General features: G+C 38.1%; 1 protein-coding gene across 1 annotated transcript in view; it reads left to right on the forward strand.

The window, feature by feature from the left end:
• Window positions 1–22,697, forward strand: part of LOC133537433 (rho GTPase-activating protein 42-like) — a 195,990-nt gene that overhangs the window by 165,408 nt on the left and 7,885 nt on the right. Inside the window, exons 19-24 of the mRNA XM_061878439.1 lie at window positions 14–173; window positions 1,244–1,379; window positions 6,581–6,826; window positions 6,890–7,031; window positions 14,122–14,184; window positions 18,029–18,108. Coding sequence (XP_061734423.1) covers window positions 14–173; window positions 1,244–1,379; window positions 6,581–6,826; window positions 6,890–7,031; window positions 14,122–14,184; window positions 18,029–18,108 — 827 coding nt within the window. The remainder of the gene's footprint in view (window positions 1–13; window positions 174–1,243; window positions 1,380–6,580; window positions 6,827–6,889; window positions 7,032–14,121; window positions 14,185–18,028; window positions 18,109–22,697) is intronic.

Raw genomic sequence — 22,697 nt, forward strand, 5'->3', positions numbered from 1 at the left:
TCTTCTGCCACAGAGTCTCCTCACAGAAGGACTCCAACATGATGACCGTGGCCAACCTGGCCGTGGTCTTCGGACCCACGCTCATGCGCTCCCAGGAGGAGACTGTGGCCGCCATGATGAACATCAAGTTCCAGAACATTGTGGTGGAAATCATGATTGACAACTTCAACAAAGTCAGACATTCGTCCATAAAATGAAGAAATGTATTTCTTGTATGTCTCAATGTGTGTGTGGGTGAATGTGGGTGTTAATGTGTGTGGGTGAATGTGTATGGGTGAATGTGGGTGTGAATGTGTGTGTGGGTGAATGTGAATGTGGGTGTGAATGTGTATGGGTGAATGTGTGTGTGTGCGTGTGCGTGTGCGTGTGTGTGTGTGTGTGTGTGTGTGTGTGTGTGTGTGTGTGTGTGTGTGTGTGTGTGTGTGTGTGTGTGTTTGTGTGAATGGGTAAATGATTGTGGGTGAACGGGTGTGGGTAAATGTGTTTGGGTGAATATGGGTGTGAATATGTGTGTGGGAGAATATGTGTGAATGAATGTGTGTGTTTATGTTTGTGGATGAATGTGTGTGTGAATGGAGGAAAGTGTGTGTGTGTGTGTGTGTGTGTGTGCGTGTGTGTGTGTGTGTGTGTGTGTGAATGGGTAAATGTGTGTGGGTGAATGTGGGTTTGAATATGAATGGGTGAATGTGAGTGTGAATGTGTGTGTGTGGGTGAATGTAGGTGTGAATGTGTGTGTGCGTAAGTTTATGGGTAAAATTTTGTGTGTGAATGGGTAAATGCGTGTGGGTGAAAGTGGGTTTGAATGTGTGTGTGTGAATGGGTAAATCTGTGTGGGTGAATGTGGGTGTGAATAAGTATGGGTGAATGTGTGTGTGTGTCTGTTTATGTTTGAGGGTGAATATGTGTGTGTGAATGGGTGAACGTGTATGGGTGAATGTGTGTGTGTGTGTGTGTGTGTGTGTGTGTGTGTGTGTGTGTGTGTGTGTGTGTGTGTGTGTGTGTGCGTGTGTGTGTTTGTGTGTGTGTGTGTGTGTGTGTGTCTGTGTGTGTGTGTGTGTGTGTGTGTGTGTGTGTGGGTGGGTGAAAGTGCGAATGAATGTGTATGGGTGTGAATGGTCGGGGGTAAATGTGTGTGGGTGTATTGAACATGAATATAACTGAAGTGATTGTGTATTGGACTTAAATGTATATTAATTGGTTATCTATTCGATGTGTCTTATTGTTCCTCTGGTTTGCTCCCCAGATCTTCCATCAACCTCCGGACCCCAACGTTCCTCTGTTACAACCTCCCAGGTCTCGTAGAAGCAAAGCCATTTGTGTGAACAGCGGCCCCTGGACGGCCCCCAACATGGACACACTGTGTCTGGTCCACTCAGAGGGTGAGTAGTCAGCCATGTTTGACTTGTTAACGTCAGCCGCATGTTGTCAGTGTGTGTGTGTGTGTGTGTGTGTGTTTGTGTGGGTGTGGGTGTGGGTGTGGGTGTGTGGGTGAATGTGGACACCACATCTGGTGGTGGGCGGGTTTGGGCGGGATACTTATTATTTTTTTTATTTTTATTTTTTTGTCATGAAAATGGGAGGTTTTTGGGGTTGGTGCACTAATTGTAAGTGTATCTTGTGTTTTTTATGTTGATTTAATAAAAATAAAAAAAATAAGTAAATAAAAAAAATGCTAAAATATATATATTTTTTTATTAATTAAAGATTAGTACCAATCGAGCCGGGCCCTGTGGTTGGGGACCATTGAGCTATGGTGTCACCAATGGTCACTTGTTCGACCCCTTATCGTCTGTGGTGTCCCCCAGGGGTTACTTTTTGGACACCTTATCATCTGTGGTGTCCCCAATGATCATTTGCTGGACCCCCTTCCCCTAGGGGTCACTTGTTAGACCCCTAATTGTCTGTGGTGTCCCCTAGGGGTCACTTGTTGGACCCCTTATCGTCTGTGGTTGCCCCCAAGGGTCACTTGTTCGACACCCTCCCCCCAGGGGTCACTTGTTGGACCCCTTATTGTCTGTGGTGTCCCCCAGGGGTCACTTGTTGGACCCCTTATCGTCTGTGGTGTCCCCAATGGTAACTTGCTGGACCCCCTTCCTCTAGGGTCACTTGTTGGACCCCTTATCATCTGTGGTGTCCCCCAGGGGACACTTGTTGGACCCCTTATCATCTGTGGTGTCCCCCTTATGGTCTGTGGTGTCCCCCAGGGGACACTTGTTGGAACCCTTGTCATCTGTGGTTCCCTTCAGGGTCACTTGTTGGAGCCCTTATCGTTTATGGTGTCCTCCAGGGTCTCTTGTTGTACCCCTTATCATATGTGATGTCCCCCAGGGGTCACTTGTTGGAGCCCTTATCATCTTTGATGTCCCCCAGGGGTCACTTGTTGGAGCCCTTATCATCTTTGATGTCCCCCAGGGGTCACATGTTGGAACCCTTATCCTTTGTGGTGACCCCCAGGGGTCACTTGTTGGACCCCTTATCATCTGTGGTGTCCCCCAGGGGGTCACTTGTTGGAGCCCTTATCATCTGTGGTGTCCCCTAGGGGTCACTTGTTGGACCCCTTATCATATGTGGTGTCCCCCAGGGGTCACTTGTTGGACCCCTTATCATATGTGGTGTCCCCCAGGGGGTCACTTGTTGGAGCCCTTATCTTCTGTGGTGTCCCCTAGGGGTCACTTGTTGGACCCCTTATCATATGTGGTGTCCCTCCGGGGTCACTTGTTGGACCCCTTATTATCTATGGTGTCCCCCAGGAGGTCACTTGTTGGACCCCTTATGGTCTGTGGTGTCACCCAGAGGATACTTGTTTGACCCCTTGTCATCTGTGGTTCCCCCCAGGGTCACTTGTTGGACCCCTTATCATTTGTGGTGTCCTCCAGGGTCACTGGTTGGACCCCTTATCATCTGTGGTGTCCCCCAGGGGGTCACTTGTTGGATCCCTTATCATCTGTGGTGTCCCTCCGGGGTCACTTGTTGGACCCCTTATTATCTATGGTGTCCCCCAGGAGGTCACTTGTTGGACCCCTTATGGTCTGTGGTGTCACCCAGAGGATACTTGTTTGACCCCTTGTCATCTGTGGTTCCCCCCAGGGTCACTTGTTGGACCCCTTATCATTTTTGGTGTCCTCCAGGGTCACTGGTTGGACCCCTTATCATCTATGGTGTCCCCCAGGGGGTCACTTGTTGGACCCCTTATCATCTTTGTGGCCCCCAGGGGGTCATTTGTTGGACCCCTTATCATATGTGGTGTCCCCCAGGGGTCACTTGTTGGACCCCTTATTATCTATGGTGTCCCCCAGGGTGTCACTTTTTGGACCCCTTATCATCTGTGGTGTCCCCCGGGGGCCAGGGGGTCACTTGTTGGAGCCCTTATCATCTGTGGTGTCCCCCAGGGGTCAATTGTTGGACCCTTTATCATCTGTGGTTTCCCCCAGGGGGTCACTTGTTGGAGCCCTTATCATCTGTGGTGTCCCCCAGGGGTCAATTGTTGGAGCCCATATCATATGTGGTGTCCGCCAGGGATCAATTGTTGGACCCCTTATCATCTGTAGTGTCCCCCAGGGATCAATTGTTGGACCCCTTGTCATCTGTGGTGTCCCCCAGGGGTCAATTGTTGGAGCCCTTATCATCTGTAGTGTCCCCCAGTGATCAATTGTTGGACCCCTTGTCATCTGTGGTGTCCCCCAGGGGTCAATTGTTGGAGCCCTTATCATCTGTGGTGTCCCCCAGGGGACATTTGTTGGACCACTTATGGTCTGCGGTGTCCCCCAGGGGACACTTGTTAGACCCCCTGTCATCTGTGGTGTCCCCCAGGGGACACTTGTAGGACCCCTTCTGTGCTGCGTTTGGTCAGAAGTCTTTGTTGTAACCCTGAAAACTAAACATTACTAGTGTTAATATTTGGATATTATTGTGTGTATTTCTCTAAAAGTACTGCTGTTATATTTGGATATTTTCTGTGTGTATTTCTTTAAAAGTATGACTTTTATATTTGGATGTTATTGTGTGTATTTAAATTAGAAGTGCTTGTTTTATATTTGGATATTATTGTGTGTATTTCTTTAGAAGTCCTACTGTTATATTTGGATATTATTGTGTGTATTTCTTTAGAAGTACGACCGTTGTATTTGATATTACTGTGAGTATTTTTTTAAAAGTATTAGTGTTAGATTTGGATATTATTAAGTTTATTTCTTTAGAATTACTATTGTTATATTTCGATATTATTGTTTGTATTTCTTGTAGAAGTACTACTCTTATATTTCGATATGAATAAATGTATTTCTTTAGAAGTACTAGTGTTATATTTGGATATTTACTGTGTGTATTTCTTTAGAAGTACTCGTGTTGGATCGGAATATTTTTAGGTTTATTTCTTGAGAAATACTAGTGTCATATTTGGATATTATTGTGTTTATTTCTTGTAGAAGTTCTAGTGTTATATTTGGATATTTACTGAGTGTATTTCTTTAGAAGTACTAGTGTTATATTTGTATATTATTGTGTGTATTTTTTTAGAAGTACTTTTGTTATATTCGGATATTATAAGGTGTATTTCTTTAGTACGAGTGTTGTATTTTGATATTACTGTAAGTATTTCTTTAAAAGTACTAGCGTTATATTTGGTGAATATTAGATGTATTTTTTAAAAGTACTACTGTTATATTTGGATACTACTGTGTGTATTTCCTTATAAGTACTAATGTTAGATTTGGATATTATTAGGTTTATTTCTTTAGAAGTACTAGTGTCATATTTGGATATTAGTGTGTGTATTTCTTGTAGAAGTTCTAGTGTTATATTTGGATATTTACTGAGTGTATTTGTTTAGAAGTACTAGTGTTATATTTTATATTATTGTGTGTATTTTTTTAGAAGTACGAGTGTTGTATTTTGATAATACTGTAAGTATATCCTTAAAAGTACTAGCATTATATTTGGTGAATATTAGATGTATTTTTTAAAAGTACTACTGTTATATTTGGATACTACTGTGCGTATTTGCTTAGAAGTACTAGTGTTAGATTTGGATATTATTAGGTTTATTTCTCTAGAAGTACTAGTGTTAGATTTGGATATTATTAGGTTTATTTCTCTAGAAGTACTAGTGTCACATTTGGATATTTTTGTGTGTATTTCTTGTAGAAGTACTACTGTTGTATTCGGATAGTATTAGATGTATTTCTTTAGAAGTACTAGTGTTATATTTGGATATTTACTGTGTGTATTTATTTAGATGTACAAGTTTTGGATTTGGATATTATCAGGTGTATTTCTTTAGAAGGACTAGTGTTATATTTGGATATTATTGTGTTTATTGTAGAAGTACTACTTTTATATTTGGATATTATCAGGTGTATTTCTTTAGAAGGACTAGTGTTATATTTGGATATTATTGTGTTTATTGTAGAAGTACTACTTTTATATTTGGATAATACTGTGTGTATTTCTTTAGAAGTACTAGTGTTATATTTTATATTATTGTGTGTATTTCTTTAGAAGTACGAGTGTTGTATTTTGATAATACTGTGACTATTTCTTTAAAAGTATTAGTATTATATTTGGTGAATATTAGATGTATTTTTTAAAAGTACTACTGTTATATTTGGATACTACTGAGCGTATTTGCTTAGAAGTACTAGTGTTAGATTTGGATATTATTAGGTTTATTTATCTAGAAGTACTAGTGTTACATTTGGATATTATTGTGTGTATTTCTTGTAGAAGTACTACTGTTGTATTTGGATAGTATTAGATGTATTTCTTTAGAAGTACTAGTGTTATATTTGGATATTTACTGTGTGTATTTATTTAGATGTACAAGTTTTAGATTTGGATAGCATTAGGTGTATTTCTTTTGAAGTACTAGTGTTATCTTTGGATATTATTGTGTTTATTGTAGAAGTACTACTTTTGTATTTGCATATTACTGTGTGTATTTCTTTAGAAGGACTAGTGTTATATTTTATATTATTGTGTGTATTTTTTTAGAAGTACTAATGTTATATTTGGATATTATTGTGTGTGTTTTTTTAGAAGTACTACTGTTATATTTGGCTATTAGTGTGTGTATTTCTTTGGAAATACTACTGTTATGTTTGGATATTATTGTGTGTATTTATTTAGAAGTACTAGTTTTATGTTTGGATAGTATTATGCGTATTTCTTTAGAAGTACTAGTGTTGTATTTGGGTATTACTGTGTGTATTTTTTTAGAAGTACTATTGTTGTATTTGGATATAATTGTGTGTATTTCTTTAAAAGTACTAGTGTTGTATTTGGGTATTACTGTATGTATTTTTTTAGAAGTACTAGTGTTGTATTTGGATATAATTGTGTGTATTTCTTTAAAAGTACTACTGTTGTATTTGGGTATTACTGTGTGTATTTTTTAGAAGTACTATTGTTGTATTTGGATATAATTGTGTGTATTTCTTTAAAAGTACTACTGTTGTATTTGTGTATTACTGTGTGTATTTCTTTAGAAGTACTAGTGTTGTATTTGGATATAATTGGGTGTATTTCTTTAGAAGTATTTGTCCATGTGTCAACTGTGACCTTCTGCTGCCCCCTTGTGGTCCAGGTGATAACTGCATCAAACCACCAGTCAACATGGAGTCTTGGTCCTCACACTCCTCAGAACATGGCTCCTCCTCCAAGATGGACACTGGGTCCTGCGCTCAGGTGAAGAACTCGCTGCCGTCACGCTCCGAGTCCAGCGCCATGGAGGTGGGGCCAACAGTCACAGGGTCAGAGGTCACCGTCAGAGCTAAGGCCCCAAAGGCTGATGGACCACCTGACCTCCTCACATCTCTGCAGGGGTCTGAAGGTAAACACCTGGATGGAGGTCCTCACAATCCTTCTTGATAAATGTATTTGACTCTCCATCAAGGCCACAGGAGCTGCTCGGGGTCTTTCCAACCTTTCGTCGACACCATCGAACCCACTGAGCACCCGCTGCTCCCGCCCCAGATGAACGTTCCACGAAGGGGTGGAGCTCTGGCCAGCACCGTATACCATAGACCAGGCTCAATGTAAGTAAATCAAGTTTTATGTATGTATGTATGTGAATGTATAAGTATATGTGTATACATGTATGTATTTTAATGTATGTATTTGTATATACATATATGTGTATGTATGCATGTACACTATATTGCCAAAAGTATTTGGCCACCTGCCTTGACTCACATATGACCTCGAAGTGCCATCCCATTCCTGACCCATAGGGTTCAATATGATGAGGGTCCACCTTTTGCAGCTATTACAGCTTCAACTCTTCTGGGAAGGCTGTCCACAAGGTTGTGGAGTGTGTTTATAGAAATTTTACACCATTCTTCCAAAAGCGCATTGAGGTCATACACTGATGTTGGTGGAGAAAACCTGGCCTTCCTAAAGGTGTTCTATCGAGTTCAGGTCAGGACTCTGTGCAGGCCAGTCAAGTTCATACACACCAGACTCTGTCATCCATGTCTTTATGGACCTTGCTTTGTGCAATGCTGCACAGTCATGTTGGAAGAAGAAGGGGCCTGCTCCAAACTGTCCCCACAAGGTTAGGAGCATTGTCCAAAATGTTTTGGTATCCTGGAGCATTCAAAGTTCCTTTCACTGGAACTAAGAGGCCAAGCCCAACTCCTGAAAAACAACCCAAACCACAATTCCTCCACTGACCCCTCTCTGTCAGTTTATGTGACCTACCACTTGGTAGCTGAGTTGCTGTTGTTCCTGAACTCTTCACTTTTCTTATAATAAAGCCGACAGTTGACTTTGGAATAACTAGGAGCGAAGAAATTTCACGACTTGATGTGTTGCACAGGTGGCATCCTCTGATAGTTCTACGCTGGAAATCACTCAGGAGTGGCCCATTCTTTCACAAATGTTTGTAGAAACATTCTCCATGCCTAAGTGCTTGATTTTATATACCAGTGGCCGGGCCAAGTGATTAGGACACCTGATTCTTAACATTTGGATGAGTGGCCAAATACTTTTAGCAATATACTGTATGTCTATGTATTTGTGTGTATGTGTATATGTGTGTATGTATGTTAAAATCTATATACCGGTATGTATATGTTTATAGATGTTTTTAAGTGTGTGTGTGTGTGTGTGTGTGTACTGTATACGTATACATTTATTGTCATTACATGAATGTGTATATATATATGTATTTATACGTATACTGTATATGTAAGATTATGTGTATAAGCTTGTGTATGTATGCATGGACATGTGTATAAGTATATGTAAATGTGTATGTGTACAAACCCCATTTCCATATGAGTTGGGAAATTGTGTTAGATGTAAATATAAACGGAATACAATGATTTGCAAATCATTTTCAACCCATATTCAGTTGAATATGCTACAAAGACAACATATTTGATGTTCAAACAGATAAACACAGCTTTTTTTGCAAATAATCATTAACTTTAGAATTTGATGCCAGCAACACGTGACAAAGAAGTTGGGAAAGGTGGCAATAAATACTGATAAAGTTGAGGAATGCTCATCAAACACTTATATGGAACATCCCACAGGTGTGCAGGCTAATTGGGAACAGGTGGGTGGCATGATTGGGTATAAAAGCAGCTTCCATGAAATGCTAAGTAATTCACAAACAAGGATGGGGCGAGGGTCACCACTTTGTAAACAAATTGTCGAACAGTTTTAGGATAACATTTTTCTACGAGCTATAGCAAGGAATTTAGGGATTTTACCATCTACGGTCCGTAAAATCATCAAAAAGTTCAGAGGATTTGGAGAAATCACTTAATGTAAGCGATGATATTACGGACTGTTGATCCCTCAGGCGGTACTGCATCAAAAACCGACATCAGTGTGTCAAAAATATCATTACATGGGCTCAGGAACACTTCATAAAACCACTGTCAGTAACTACAGTTGGTCGCTACATCTGTAAGTGCAAGTTAAATCTCTACTATGCGAAGCCAAACCCATTTATCAACAATATCTTGAAACGCCGCCGGCTTGGCTGGGCCCGAGCTCGCCTAAGATGGACTGATGCAAAGTGGAAAGGTGTTCTGTGGTCTGACGAGTCCACATTTCAACTTATATTTGGAAACAGAGGACGTGGTGTCCTCCAGAACAAAGAAGAAAATAACCATTCGGATTGTTATAGGCGCAAAGTTCAAAAGCCAGCACCTGTGAGGGTATGGTGGTGTATTAGTGCCCAAGGCATGGGTAACTTACACATCTGTGAAGGCACCATTAATGCTGAATGGTCCATACAGGTTTTGGAGAAACATATATTGTCATCCAAGCAAGGTTATCATGGATGCCCCTGCTTATTTCAGCAAGACAAGTGTTACAACAGCGTGGCTGCCATTTAAGCGCCGTCTTTTTCATGGACGCCCCTGCTTATTTCAGCAAGACAATGCCAAGCCACATTCAGCACGTGTTGCAACAGGGTGGCTTCGTAAAAAAAGAGTGTGGGTACTTCCCTGGCCGCCTGCAGTCCAGACCTGTCTCCCATCGAAAATGTGTGGTGCATTATGAAGCGTAAAATACGACAGCGGAGACCCCGGACTGTTGAACGACTGAATGGGAAAGAAGTCCACTTTCAAAGCTGCAACAATTAGTTTCCTCAGTTCCCAAACGTTTATTGAGTGTTGTTAAAAGAAAAGGTGATGTAACACAGTGGTGAACATGCCCTTTCCCAACTACTTTAGCACGTGTTTCAACCATGAAATTCTAAGTTAATTATTTTTTGCAAAAAAAAAAAAAAAAATTGTATGAGTTTGAACATCAAATATCTTGTCTTTGTAGTGCATTCAATTGAATATGGGTTGAAAATGAATTGCAAATCATTGTATTCCGTTTATATTTACATCTAACACAATTTCCCAACTCATACGGAAACGGGGTTTGTATATGTATCAGTATATGTGTATATGTATGTGTACATGTATGTTTATGTATACATTTGTGTGTATATATGTATACATTCATATGTGTGTATATATGTATACATGTGTGTATATATGTATGCATGTACTGTATATGTGTTTATATAAGGGTAGGTATTTACATACATATATGGCCCTGCGATGAGGTGGCGACTTGTCCAGGGTGTACCCCGCCTTCCGCCCGATTGTAGCTGAGATAGGCGCCAGCACCCCCCGCGACCCCGAAAGGGAATAAGCGGTAGAAAATGGATGGATGGATGGATGGATGTACATATATTGGCCTTTTACAATAAATAAAATAAAAACATCTTGCATTACAATCTAGTATGTTTTGTCATATAGTCTGTGTAATTTCTACCTGATATAATAAATCATATGGAACCTGTATATTTTCATATTCTAATTTGTAGTCTCAATCAGAGGAAGTTGAGCAGCGTGAAGGTGACATGTTCTTCAAAGAGAAGGTTCACATGTTCCAACATGGTCATGCAGAAATATGAATATTCATATGTTCATCAATCAAGTGGAAATAAAGTTAGCTTGGATTTGATTTCTTCTTTCTGCTGATCTCAGGTTGGTGTGACCTGGCAGCACATCTTCTTCCTCCTCCTTATCCTCTTCTCCTTCCTTATCTCTTCCTCCTTCTTATCCTCTTCTTCTTCTCCCCCGCGAATCAGAGGTCGAGGTGCCTGCAGGGTCGAGTGCATGCTTGTAATAACGCCTGTGATGGCGCCCGTGAAGGAGCAGCTAATAGTGGAGGAAGGAAAGTTCTCCTTCTGTCGGTCCACCTCTGGCCAAACAATCCACAATATTGGTGCCAGGATGAAGAATTGATGTTTTCTCTAGTACACCACCTAGGACAGGGTTCGGGAACCTTTTTGGCTGAGAGAGCCGAGAAGCCAAATATTTTAAAATGTATTTTCGTAAGAGCCATATTTTTTTTTAACACTAAACACAACTAAACACCTGCATTTTTAAGCAAGACCAACATTTATAATAGGTCTCTTATATTTTGTAATAACATTGTTATTCTGAAGCTAACTGTGGAGGGGCGTGGCCTGCGAGCCTGCAGCGAAGCGGGTTGTTGCCAGGACCGGCCTCGAAATCAGCGACAGATGCGTTGGAGGCCCACCTGGGCCTTGTTATCTAATCACCTGTGGCTGTGTTATAAGCAGCAGCCAGGAGAAGAGACGGGGTTGGGGCTGGAGCCAGAGCGCGAGAAAGGACGAAAGAGAAAAAGACAATTGCTGGAAAGCAACTGAGAGACTTATTGAAAAAACAAAAACAATATTGGAACCCTAAAACAGGCTCTCATGTCAATGTTTGGTGGTCTGAAGAATCCCCAGGAGGGCATGCCCCACCCTAACCAATAATAAATAACTTATTACCATTAACGCAACTTCTTGAACAGGTGCGGTATAAAAAAGGATGGATGGACTAAAAAGGCTTGAGAATGTTTTATATTTTGAAAATTATTTTTAACACTGTGATTACAAGTGGAATTATTCATTACTTACCCCGCCTTCCGCCCGATTGCAGCTGAGATAGGCGCCAGCGCCCCCCGCGACCCCGAAAAGGAATAAGCGGTAGGAAATGGATGGATGGATTATTCATTACTTATCGTGTCAAGCAATGTCAGCTCAGATTTACCAGGGACATCTGGATCGCGAGCCATAGGTTCCCTACCCCTGTTCTAGGACCTTATAGTTCCTCCTCCGACCTTCGAGGCCCTCCTAGGACCTGCTAGGCCATCCTAGGACCTTCTATTACACCACCCACTAGGACCTAGTACACCACCTTACTTTCTAGTATCTTCTAGTACACAACTTTCTAGGACCTTTTAGTACACAACCTTTTAGGACCCTCTAGTACACCACCTTCTAGGACATTGTAGTCCCTCCTGTGACCTTCTACGTCCCCCTTAGGACCTGCTAAACCGTCCAAGGCCCTCCTAGGACCTTCATATATACACCACCTTACCCTGTATTATCTTCTAGTACACAACCTCCTAGGACATTATAGTACACCACCTCCAAGGACCTCCTAGGCCATCCTAGGACCTTCCATTACACCACCCACTAGGACCTAGTAGACCACCTTACTTTCTAGTATCTTCTAGTACACAACTTTTTAGGACCTTTTAGTACTCCACCTTTTAGGACCCTCTAGTACACCACCTTCTAGGACATCATAGTCCCTCCTGTGACCTTCTAGGCCCCCCTTAGAACCTGCTAGACTGTCCTAGGCCCTCCTAGGACCTTCATATATACACCACCTTACTCCCTATTATCTTCTAGTACACAACCTCTTAGGACATTCATGTACACCACCTCCTAGGACCTTCTAGGCCATACTAGGACCTTCCATTACACCACCCACTACGACCTAGTACACCACCTTACTTTCTGGTATCTTCTAGTACACAACTTCCTAGGACCTTTTAGTACACCACCTTTTAGGACCCCTAGTACACCACCTTCTAGGACATTCTAGTACCTCCTGTGACGTTCTAAGTCCCCTTTAGGACCTGTTAAGACCATCCTAGGCCCTCCTAGGACTTTCATATATACGCCACCTTACTCTCTATTATCTTCTAGTACACAACCCCCTACGACATTATAGTACACCACTTCCTAGGACCTTCCATTACACCACCTACTAGGACCTCGTACACCACCTTACTTTCTAGTATCTTCTAGTACACAACTTACTAGGATCTTTAGTACACCACCCTCTAGGACCCTGTAGTACACAACCTTTTAGGGCATTCTAGTCCCTCCTGTGACCTTCTAGCCCCCCCTTAGGACCTGCTAGACCGTCCTAGGCCCTCCTAGGACCTTCATATATACACCACCTTTCTCTCTATTATCTTCTAGTACACAACCTCCTAGGACATTATAGTACACCACCTCCTAGGACCTGCTAGCCCATCCTAGGACCTTCCATTACACCACCCACTAGGACCTAGTACACCATCTTACTTTCTAGTATCTTCTAGTACACAACTTTCTAGGACCTTTTAGTACACCACCTTTTAGGACCCTCTAGTACACCACCTCCTAGGACATTTTAGTCCCTCCTGTGACCTTCTAAGCCCCCCTTAGGACCTGTTAGACCGTCCCGGCCCTTCTAGGACCTTAATTTATATGCCACCTTACTCTCTATTATCTTCTAGTACACAACCTCCTAGGACATTATAGTACACCACCTCCTAGGACCTTCCATTACACCACCCACTAGGACCTCGTACACCACCTTACTTTCTAGTATCTTCTAGTACTCAATTTTCTAGGACCTTTAGTACACCACACTCTAGGACCCTCCAGTACACCACCTTTTAGGACATTGTAAAACCTCCTGTGACCTTCCAGGCCCTCCTAGGACCTTCATATATACACCACCTTACTTTCTATTATCTTCTAGTACACAACCTTCCTGGACATTCTAGTACACCACCTCCTAGGACTTTCTAGAACTTCCTAGGGCATTGTAGACCTTCTGTAACAATGCTCCTTCCTGTCTCGATATACTACTAATATTACTACATGTATACTACATTTGCCTTGTACAACATTTATACTACATTTACATGTACTACATGTGTACTACATTTACATACACAACATGTATACTACATTTGACATGTACTACATTTATTCTACATTCACATGTATTATACATCTAGTACATTAATATGTACTACATGTATACTACATTTAACGTGTACTACATGTGTACTACATTTAACATGTACTACATGTATACTACATTTAACGTGTACTACATGTATACTACATTAAATGTGTACTACATTTATACTACATTTAACATGTACTACATGTATACTACATTTAACGTGTACTACATGTATACTACATTAAATGTGTACTACATTTATACTACATTTAACATGTACTACATGTATACTACATTAAATGTGTACTACATTTATACTACATTTAACGTGTACTACATGTATACTACATTAAATGTGTACTACATTTATACTACATTTAACATGTACTACATTTACACTTCATTTAACATGTACTACTCATACTATATGTACTATGTACTACTCATACTAGATGTATTATGTAGTATTAATACTAGATGTATTATGTAGTACTAATACTAGATGTATTATGTAGTACTAATACTATGTTCTAAGTATTGTTGCCCTCCTATTCCCTGACAGGGTTGCTGCCAGAACTCAGCTTTTTGACAACACCTCAGCTCAGCAGCCTGCTCCAACAGGAAGGTACACCACTCCCTTCACAATAAAACAATAACCTAAATACTGCCACTTCACAATAAAACACTGACCTAAATACTATCACTTCACAATAAAACAATAACCTAAATACTCCCACTTCACAATAAAACAACCTAAATACTAACACTTCACTATACGGCAATAACCTAAATACTCCCACTTCACAATAAAACAACCTAAATACTAACACTTCACTATACGGCAATAACCTAAATACTCCCACTTCACAATAAAACAACCTAAATACTAACACTTCACTATACGGCAATAACCTAAATACTACTACTTCATAATAAAATAATAACCTGAATACTACCACTTCCCAATAAAATAATAACCTAAATACTACCACTTTACAATAAAATAATAACCTAAATACTACCACTTCACAATAAAACACTAACTTAAATACTAGCACTTCACAATAAAATAATAACCTGAATATTATCACTTCCCAATAAAATAATAACCTAAATACTACTACTTCCCAATAAAACACTAACCAAAATACTAGCACTTCACAATAAAATAATGACCTAAATACTAGCACTTCACTATAAGGCAATAACCTAAATACTACTACTTCACAATAAAATAATAACCTAAATACTACCACTTCACAATAAAATAATAACCTAAATACTAGCACTTCACAATAAAATAATAACCTGAATACTATCACTTCCCAATAAAATAACCTAAATACTAGCACTTCACCATAACAAAACCTAAATACTTGCACTTCAGCATAAAATAACCTAAATACTACTACTTCCCAATTAAACACCAACCTAAATACTAGCATATCACAATAAAATAATAACCTAAATACTAGCACTTCACAATAAAATAATGACCTAAATACTACTACTTCCCAATAAAACACTAACCTAAATACTAGCACTTCACAATAAAATAATAACCTAAATACTAGCACTTCACAATAAAATAATAGCCTAAATACTACTACTTCCCAATAAAACACTAACCTAAATACTAGCACTTCACAATAAAATAATAACCTGAATACTATCACTTCCCAATCAAATAACCTAAATACTACTACTTCCCAATAAAACACTAACCTAAATACTAGCACATCACAATAAAATAATAACCTAAATACTAGCACTTCACTGTAAGGCAATAACCTAAATACTACTACTTCACAGTAAAATAATAACCTAAATACTACCACTTCACAATAAAATAATAACCTAAACACTAGCACTTCACAATAAAACACTAACCTAAATACTAGCACTTCACAATAAAACTAATTACCTGAATACTATCACTTCCCAATAAAATAATAACCTAAATACTACCACTTCACAATAAAACACTAACCTAAATACTAGCACTTCACAATAAAATAATGACTTAAATACTAGCACTTCACGATAAGCAAATAACCTAAATACTACTACTTCACAATAAAATAATAACTTAAATACGACCACTTCACAATAAAACAATAACCTAAATACTATCATTTCACTATGAAATAATAACCTAAACATTATCACTTCACAATAAACCGTAACCTCATACTACAAACCCCGTTTCCATATGAGTTGGGAAATTGTGTTAGATGTAAATATAAACGGAATACAATGATTTGCAAATCCTTTTCAACCCATATTCAGTTGAATGCACTACAAAGACAAGATAATTGAAGTTCAAACTCATAAACTTTATTTTATTGCAAATAATAATTAACTTAGAATTTCATGGCTGCAACATGTGCCAAAGTAGTTGGGAAAAAGGCATGTTCACCAGTGTGTTACATCACATTTTCTTTTAACAACACTCAATAAACGTTTGGGAATTGAGGAAACTAATTGTTGAAGCTTTGAAAGTGGAATTCTTTCTCATTCTTGTTTTATGTAGAGCTTCAGTCGTTCAACAGTCCGGGGTCTCCGCTCTCGTATTTTACGCTTCATAATGCGCCACACATTTTCGATGGGAGACAGGTCTGGACTGCAGGCGGGCCAGGAAAGTACCCACACTCTTTTACTACGAAACCACGCTGTTGTAACACGTGGCTTGGCATTGTCTTGCTGAAATAAGCAGGGGCGTCCATGATAACGTTGACATGACAACATATGTTGCTCCAAAATCTGTATGGACCATTCAACATTAATCTTCACAGATGTGTAAGTTACCCATGCCTTGGGCACTAATACACCCCCATACCATCACAGATGCTGGCTTTTGAACTTTGCGCCTATAACAATCCGGATGGTTATTTTCCTCTTTGTTCCGGAGGATACCACGTCCACAGTTTCCAAATATAATTCGAAATGTGGACTCTTCAGACGACAGAACACTTTTCCACTTTGGATCAGTCCATCTTAGATGAGCTCGGGCCCACAAAGCCAGCGGCGTTCCTTGGTGTTGTTGATAAATGGGTTTTGCTTTGCATAGTAGAGTTTTAACTTGCACTTACAGATATACCAACCAACTGTAGTTACTGACAGTGGTTTTATGAAGTGTTCCTGAGCTCATGTGGTGATATCCTTTACACACTGATGTCAGTTTTTGATGCAGTACCGCCTGAGGGATCAAAGGTCCGTAATATCGTCGCTTACGTGCAGTGATTTCTCCAGATTCTCTGAACCTTTTGATGATTTTACGGACCGTAGATGGTAAAATCCCTAAATTCCTTGCAATATCTCGTTGAGAAATGTTGTTCTAAAACTGTTCGACGATTTGCTTACAAATTGGTGACCCTCGCCCCATCCTTGTTTGTGAATTACTTAGCATTTCATGGAAGCTGCTTTTATACCCAATCATGGCACCCAACTGTTCCCAATTAGCCTGCACACCTGTGGGATGTTCCAAATAAGTGTTTGATGAGCATTTCTCAACTTTATCAGTATTTATTGCCACCTTTCCCAACTTCTTTGTCACGTGTCGCTGGCATCAAATTCTAAAATTAATGATTATTTGCAAAATAAAAAATGTTTATCAGTTTGAACATCAAATATGTTCTCTTTGTAGCATATTCAACTGAATATGGGTTGAAAAGGATTTGCAAATCATTGTATTCCGTTTATATTTACATTTAACACAATTTCCCAACTCATATGGAAACAGGGTTTGTACATACACACACAAACACGTACACACACACGTACATACTGTATAAACATACATACACACACACACACACATATATATACACACGTATTCATATACACGTTCAAAAAACGTACACACATACAAACAGTACGTACATACATACATATACATACAGTACAAACACACTCACACGCATACATATACATACGCACACACAATAGTGTTTTATTTTATGTGTTGTACCTATTTCAAATAAGTAATTTTGATTGGTATCTATTTGAAAGTACTTTGTGAGTAGTATCGATTTTAAAATAAGGACTTTGTAAGTAGTGTTTATTTAAAACAAGTACTTCGTAAGAAATATATATTCAAAATAAGTGCTTGGTGATTAATATACATTTGAAAGAAGTACTTTATGAGTACTTTATGAGTAGTCCATCCATCCATCCAGAGTAGTGAGTAGTGTATCTTTTAATTAATTACTCTGGGAGTTATATACATTTGAAATAAGTACTTTGTGTGTATAATATATATATATATATATATATATATATATATATATATATATATATATATATATATATATATATATATATATATATATATATATATATATATATATATATATATATATATATATACATATATATATATATATATATATATATATATATATATTTACATGGAAGAAGTAGTGTGTGAGTCGTACACGTTAAAAAGAAGTACTTATGGTGTGTTACAGAGACGCTAGGGCGGTGTACTCGTGTGAGGCAGATCATGACCATGAGCTGAGTTTCCCCCAAGGGGCGCACTTGAGCAACGGTGAGTTTTTAAACACTTACACTTTCACTTCTTTTCTTTTCTTTCTGCACCTTTACAACTAACCCTCTCACATGTACATTGTACTACAGTACTATAGTAATAGAATACTACTCTCACATGTACATTGTACTACAGTACTATAGTAGTACAATACTACTCTCACAGGTACATTGTACTACAGTACTATAGTAGTACAATACTACCCTCACATGTACATTGTACTTAAATACTATAATAGTAAGCTACTACTCTAACATCTACTTTGTACGCCAGTACTATAGTAGTACAATACTACTCTCACATGTACTTTGTACTACAATACTATAGTAGTACAATACTACCCTCACATGTACATTGTACTAAAGTACTATAGTAGTACAATACTACTCTCACATGTACATTGTACTTCACTATTATAGTAGTATAATACTACTGTCAAATGTACTTTGTACTACAGTACTATAGTAGTACAATACTACTCTCACATGTACATTGTACTATGGTCCTATAGTAGTACAACACTACTCACATGTGTACATTGTACTATAATACCATAGTAGTATGCGACTACTCTCACATGTACTTTTAACTACAGTACTATAGTAGAACAATACTACTCTCACATGTACATTGTACTACAGTACTATAGTAGTACAATACCACTCTCACATGTACTTTGTACTACAATACTATAGTAGTACAATACTACTCTCACATGTACATTGTAATACAGTACTATAGTAGTACAACACTACTCTCACATGTACTTTGAACTACAGTACTATAGTAGAACAATACTACTCCCACATGTACATTGTACTACAGTACTATAGTAGTACAACACTACTCTCACATGTACATTGTACTACAATACTATAGTAGTACAATACTACTCTCACATGTACATTGTAATACAGTACTATAGTAGTACAATACTACTCTCACATGTACATTGTACTTCACTATTATAGTAGTATAATACTACTGTCAAATGTACTTTGTACTACAGTACTATAGTAGTACAATACTACTCTCACATGTACATTGTACTATGGTCCTATAGTAGTACAACACTACTCACATGTGTACATTGTACTATAATACCATAGTAGTATGTGACTACTCTCACATGTACTTTGAACTACAGTACTATAGTAGAACAATACTACTCTCACATGTACTTTGTACTACAGTACTATAGTAGTACAATACCACTCTCACATGTACTTTGTACTACAATACTATAGTAGTACAATACTACTCTCACATGTACATTGTAATACAGTACTATAGTAGTACAATACTACTCTCCCATGTACATTGTACTACAGTACCATAGCAGTACAATACTACTCTCACATGTACTTTGTACTACAATACTATAGTAGTACAATACTACCCTCACATGTACATTGTACTACAGAACTATAGTAGTACAATACCACTCTCACATGTACATCGTACTACAGTACTATAGTAGTACAATACTACTCTCACATGTACTTTGTACTACAGTTCTATAGTAGTACAATACTACTCTCACATGTACTTTGTACTACAGTACTATAGTAGTACAATACTACTCTCACATGTACTTTGTACTACAGTACTATAGTAGTACAATACTACTCTCACATGTACATTGTATTACGGTACTAAAGTAGTAAAACACTACTCACACGTGTACATTGTACTATAATGCCATAGTAGTACATGACTACTCTCACATGTACTTTGTACTACAGTACTGTAAGAGTACAATACTTCTCTCACATGTACATTGTACTACAGTACTATAGTAGTACAATACTACTCACACGTGTACATTGTACTATAATACCATAGTAGTACAATACTACTCTCACATCTACTTTTTACTACAGTACTACATTAGTAAAATACTTCTCTCACATGTACATTGTACTACGGGTCTATAGTAGTACAACACTACTCACACGTTGTACATTGTACAATAATACATAGTAGTACGCGACTACTCTCACATGTACATTGTACTACAGTACTATAGTAGTACAATACTACTCTCACATGTACTTTGTACTACAATACTATAGTAGTACAATGCTACCCTCACATGTACATTGTACTACAGTACTATATTAGTACAATACTACTCTCACATGTACATTGGTCTACAGTACTATAGTAGTACAATACTACTCACACGTGTACATTGTACTATAATACCATAGTAGTACAATACTACTCTCACATCTACTTTGTACTACAGTACTATATTAGTAAAATACTTCTCTCACATGTACATTGTACTACGGGACTATAGTAGTACAACACTACTCACACGTTGTACATTGTACAATAATACCATAGTAGTACGCGACTACTCTCACATGTACTTTGTACTATAGTAGTACAATACTACTCTCACACGTACATTGTACCACAGTACTATAGTAGTACAACACTACTCACACGTGTACATTGTACTATAATACCATAGTAGTACAATACTACTCTCACATGTACATTGTATTACAGTCCTATATTAGTACAATACTACTCTCACATGTACTATAGTAATACAACACTACTCTCATATGTACATTGTACTACAGTACTATAGCAGTACAATACTACTCTCACATGTACATTTACTACAGTACTATAGTAGTACAATACTACTCTCACATGTACATTGTACCACAGTACTATAGTAGTACAATACTACTCTCACTTGTACATTGTACTACAGTACTATAGTAGTACAATACTACTCTCACATGTACATTGTATTACGGTACTAAAGTAGTAAAACACTACTCACACGTGTACATTGTACTATAATGCCATAGTAGTACATGACTACTCTCACATGTACTTTGTACTACAGTACTGTAAGAGTACAATACTACTCTCACATGTACATTGTACTACAGTACTATAGTAGTACAACACTACTCACATGTGTTCATTGTACTATAATACCATAGTAGTACGCGACAACTCTCACATGTACTTTGTACTATAGTAGTACAATACTACTCTCACATGTACTTTGTACTACAATACTATAGTAGTACAATACTACTCTCACATGTACATTGTACTACAGTACCATAGTAGTACAATACTACTCACACGTGTACATTGTACTATAATACCATAGTAGTACAATACTACTCTCACTACTACTTTGTACTGCAGTACTATATTAGTTAAATACTTCTCTCACATGTACATTGTACTACGGGTCTATAGTAGTACAACACTACACACACGTTGTACATTGTACAATAATACCATAGTAGTACGCGACTACTCTCACATGTACTTTGTACTATAGTAGTACAATACTACTCTCACATGTACTTTGTACTACAATAATATAGTAGTACAATACTACCCTCACATGTACATTGTACTACAGTACTATAGTAGTACAATACTACTCTCACATGTACATTGTACTACAGTACTAAAATAGTACAAGACTTCTCTCACATGTACATTGTACTACAGTACTATAGTAGTACAATACTACTCACACGTGTACATTGTACTATAATACCATAGTAGTACAATACTACTCTCACATCTACTTTTTACTACAGTACTATATTAGTAAAATACTTCTCTCACATGTAGATTGTACTACGGGTCTATAGTAGTACAACACTACTCACACGTTGTACATTGTACAATAATACATAGTAGTACGCGACTACTCTCACATGTACATTGTACTACAGTACTATAGTAGTACAATACTACTCTCACATGTACTTTGTACTACAATAATATAGTAGTACAATACTACCCTCACATGTACATTGTACTACAGTACTATATTAGTACAATACTACTCTCACATGTACATTGGTCTACAGTACTATAGTAGTACAATACTACTCTCACATGTACTTTGTACTATAGTAGTACAATACTACTCTCACACGTACATTGTACCACAGTACTATAGTAGTACAACACTACTCACACGTGTACATTGTACTATAATACCATAGTAGTACAATACTACTCTCACATTTACATTGTATTACAGTCCTATAGCAGTACAATACTACTCTCACATGTACATTTACTACAGTACTATAGTAGTACAATACTACTCTCACATATACTGTAGTAATACAATACTACTCTCACATGTACATTGTACTACAGTACTATAGCAGTACAATACTACTCTCACATGTACATTTACTACAGTACTATAGTAGTACAATACTACTCTCACATGTACATTGTACTACAGTACTATAGTAGTACAATACCACTCTCACATGTACATTCTACTACAGTACTATAGTAGTACAATACTACTCTCACTTGTACATTGTACTACAGTACTATAGTAGTACAATACTACTCACATGTGTACATTGTACTACAGTACTATAGTAGTACAATACTACTCTCACATGTACATTGTACTACAGTACTATAGTAGGACAATACTACTCTCACATGTACAATACTACTCTCACTTGTACCTTGTACTACAGTACTATAGTAGTACAATACTACTCTCACATGTACCTTGTACTACAGTACAATAGTAGTACAATACTACTCTCACATGTACA

Source organism: Nerophis ophidion, linkage group LG18 (genome assembly GCF_033978795.1).
Source record: "Nerophis ophidion isolate RoL-2023_Sa linkage group LG18, RoL_Noph_v1.0, whole genome shotgun sequence".
NCBI classification, from domain to species: Eukaryota; Metazoa; Chordata; class Actinopteri; order Syngnathiformes; family Syngnathidae; genus Nerophis; species Nerophis ophidion.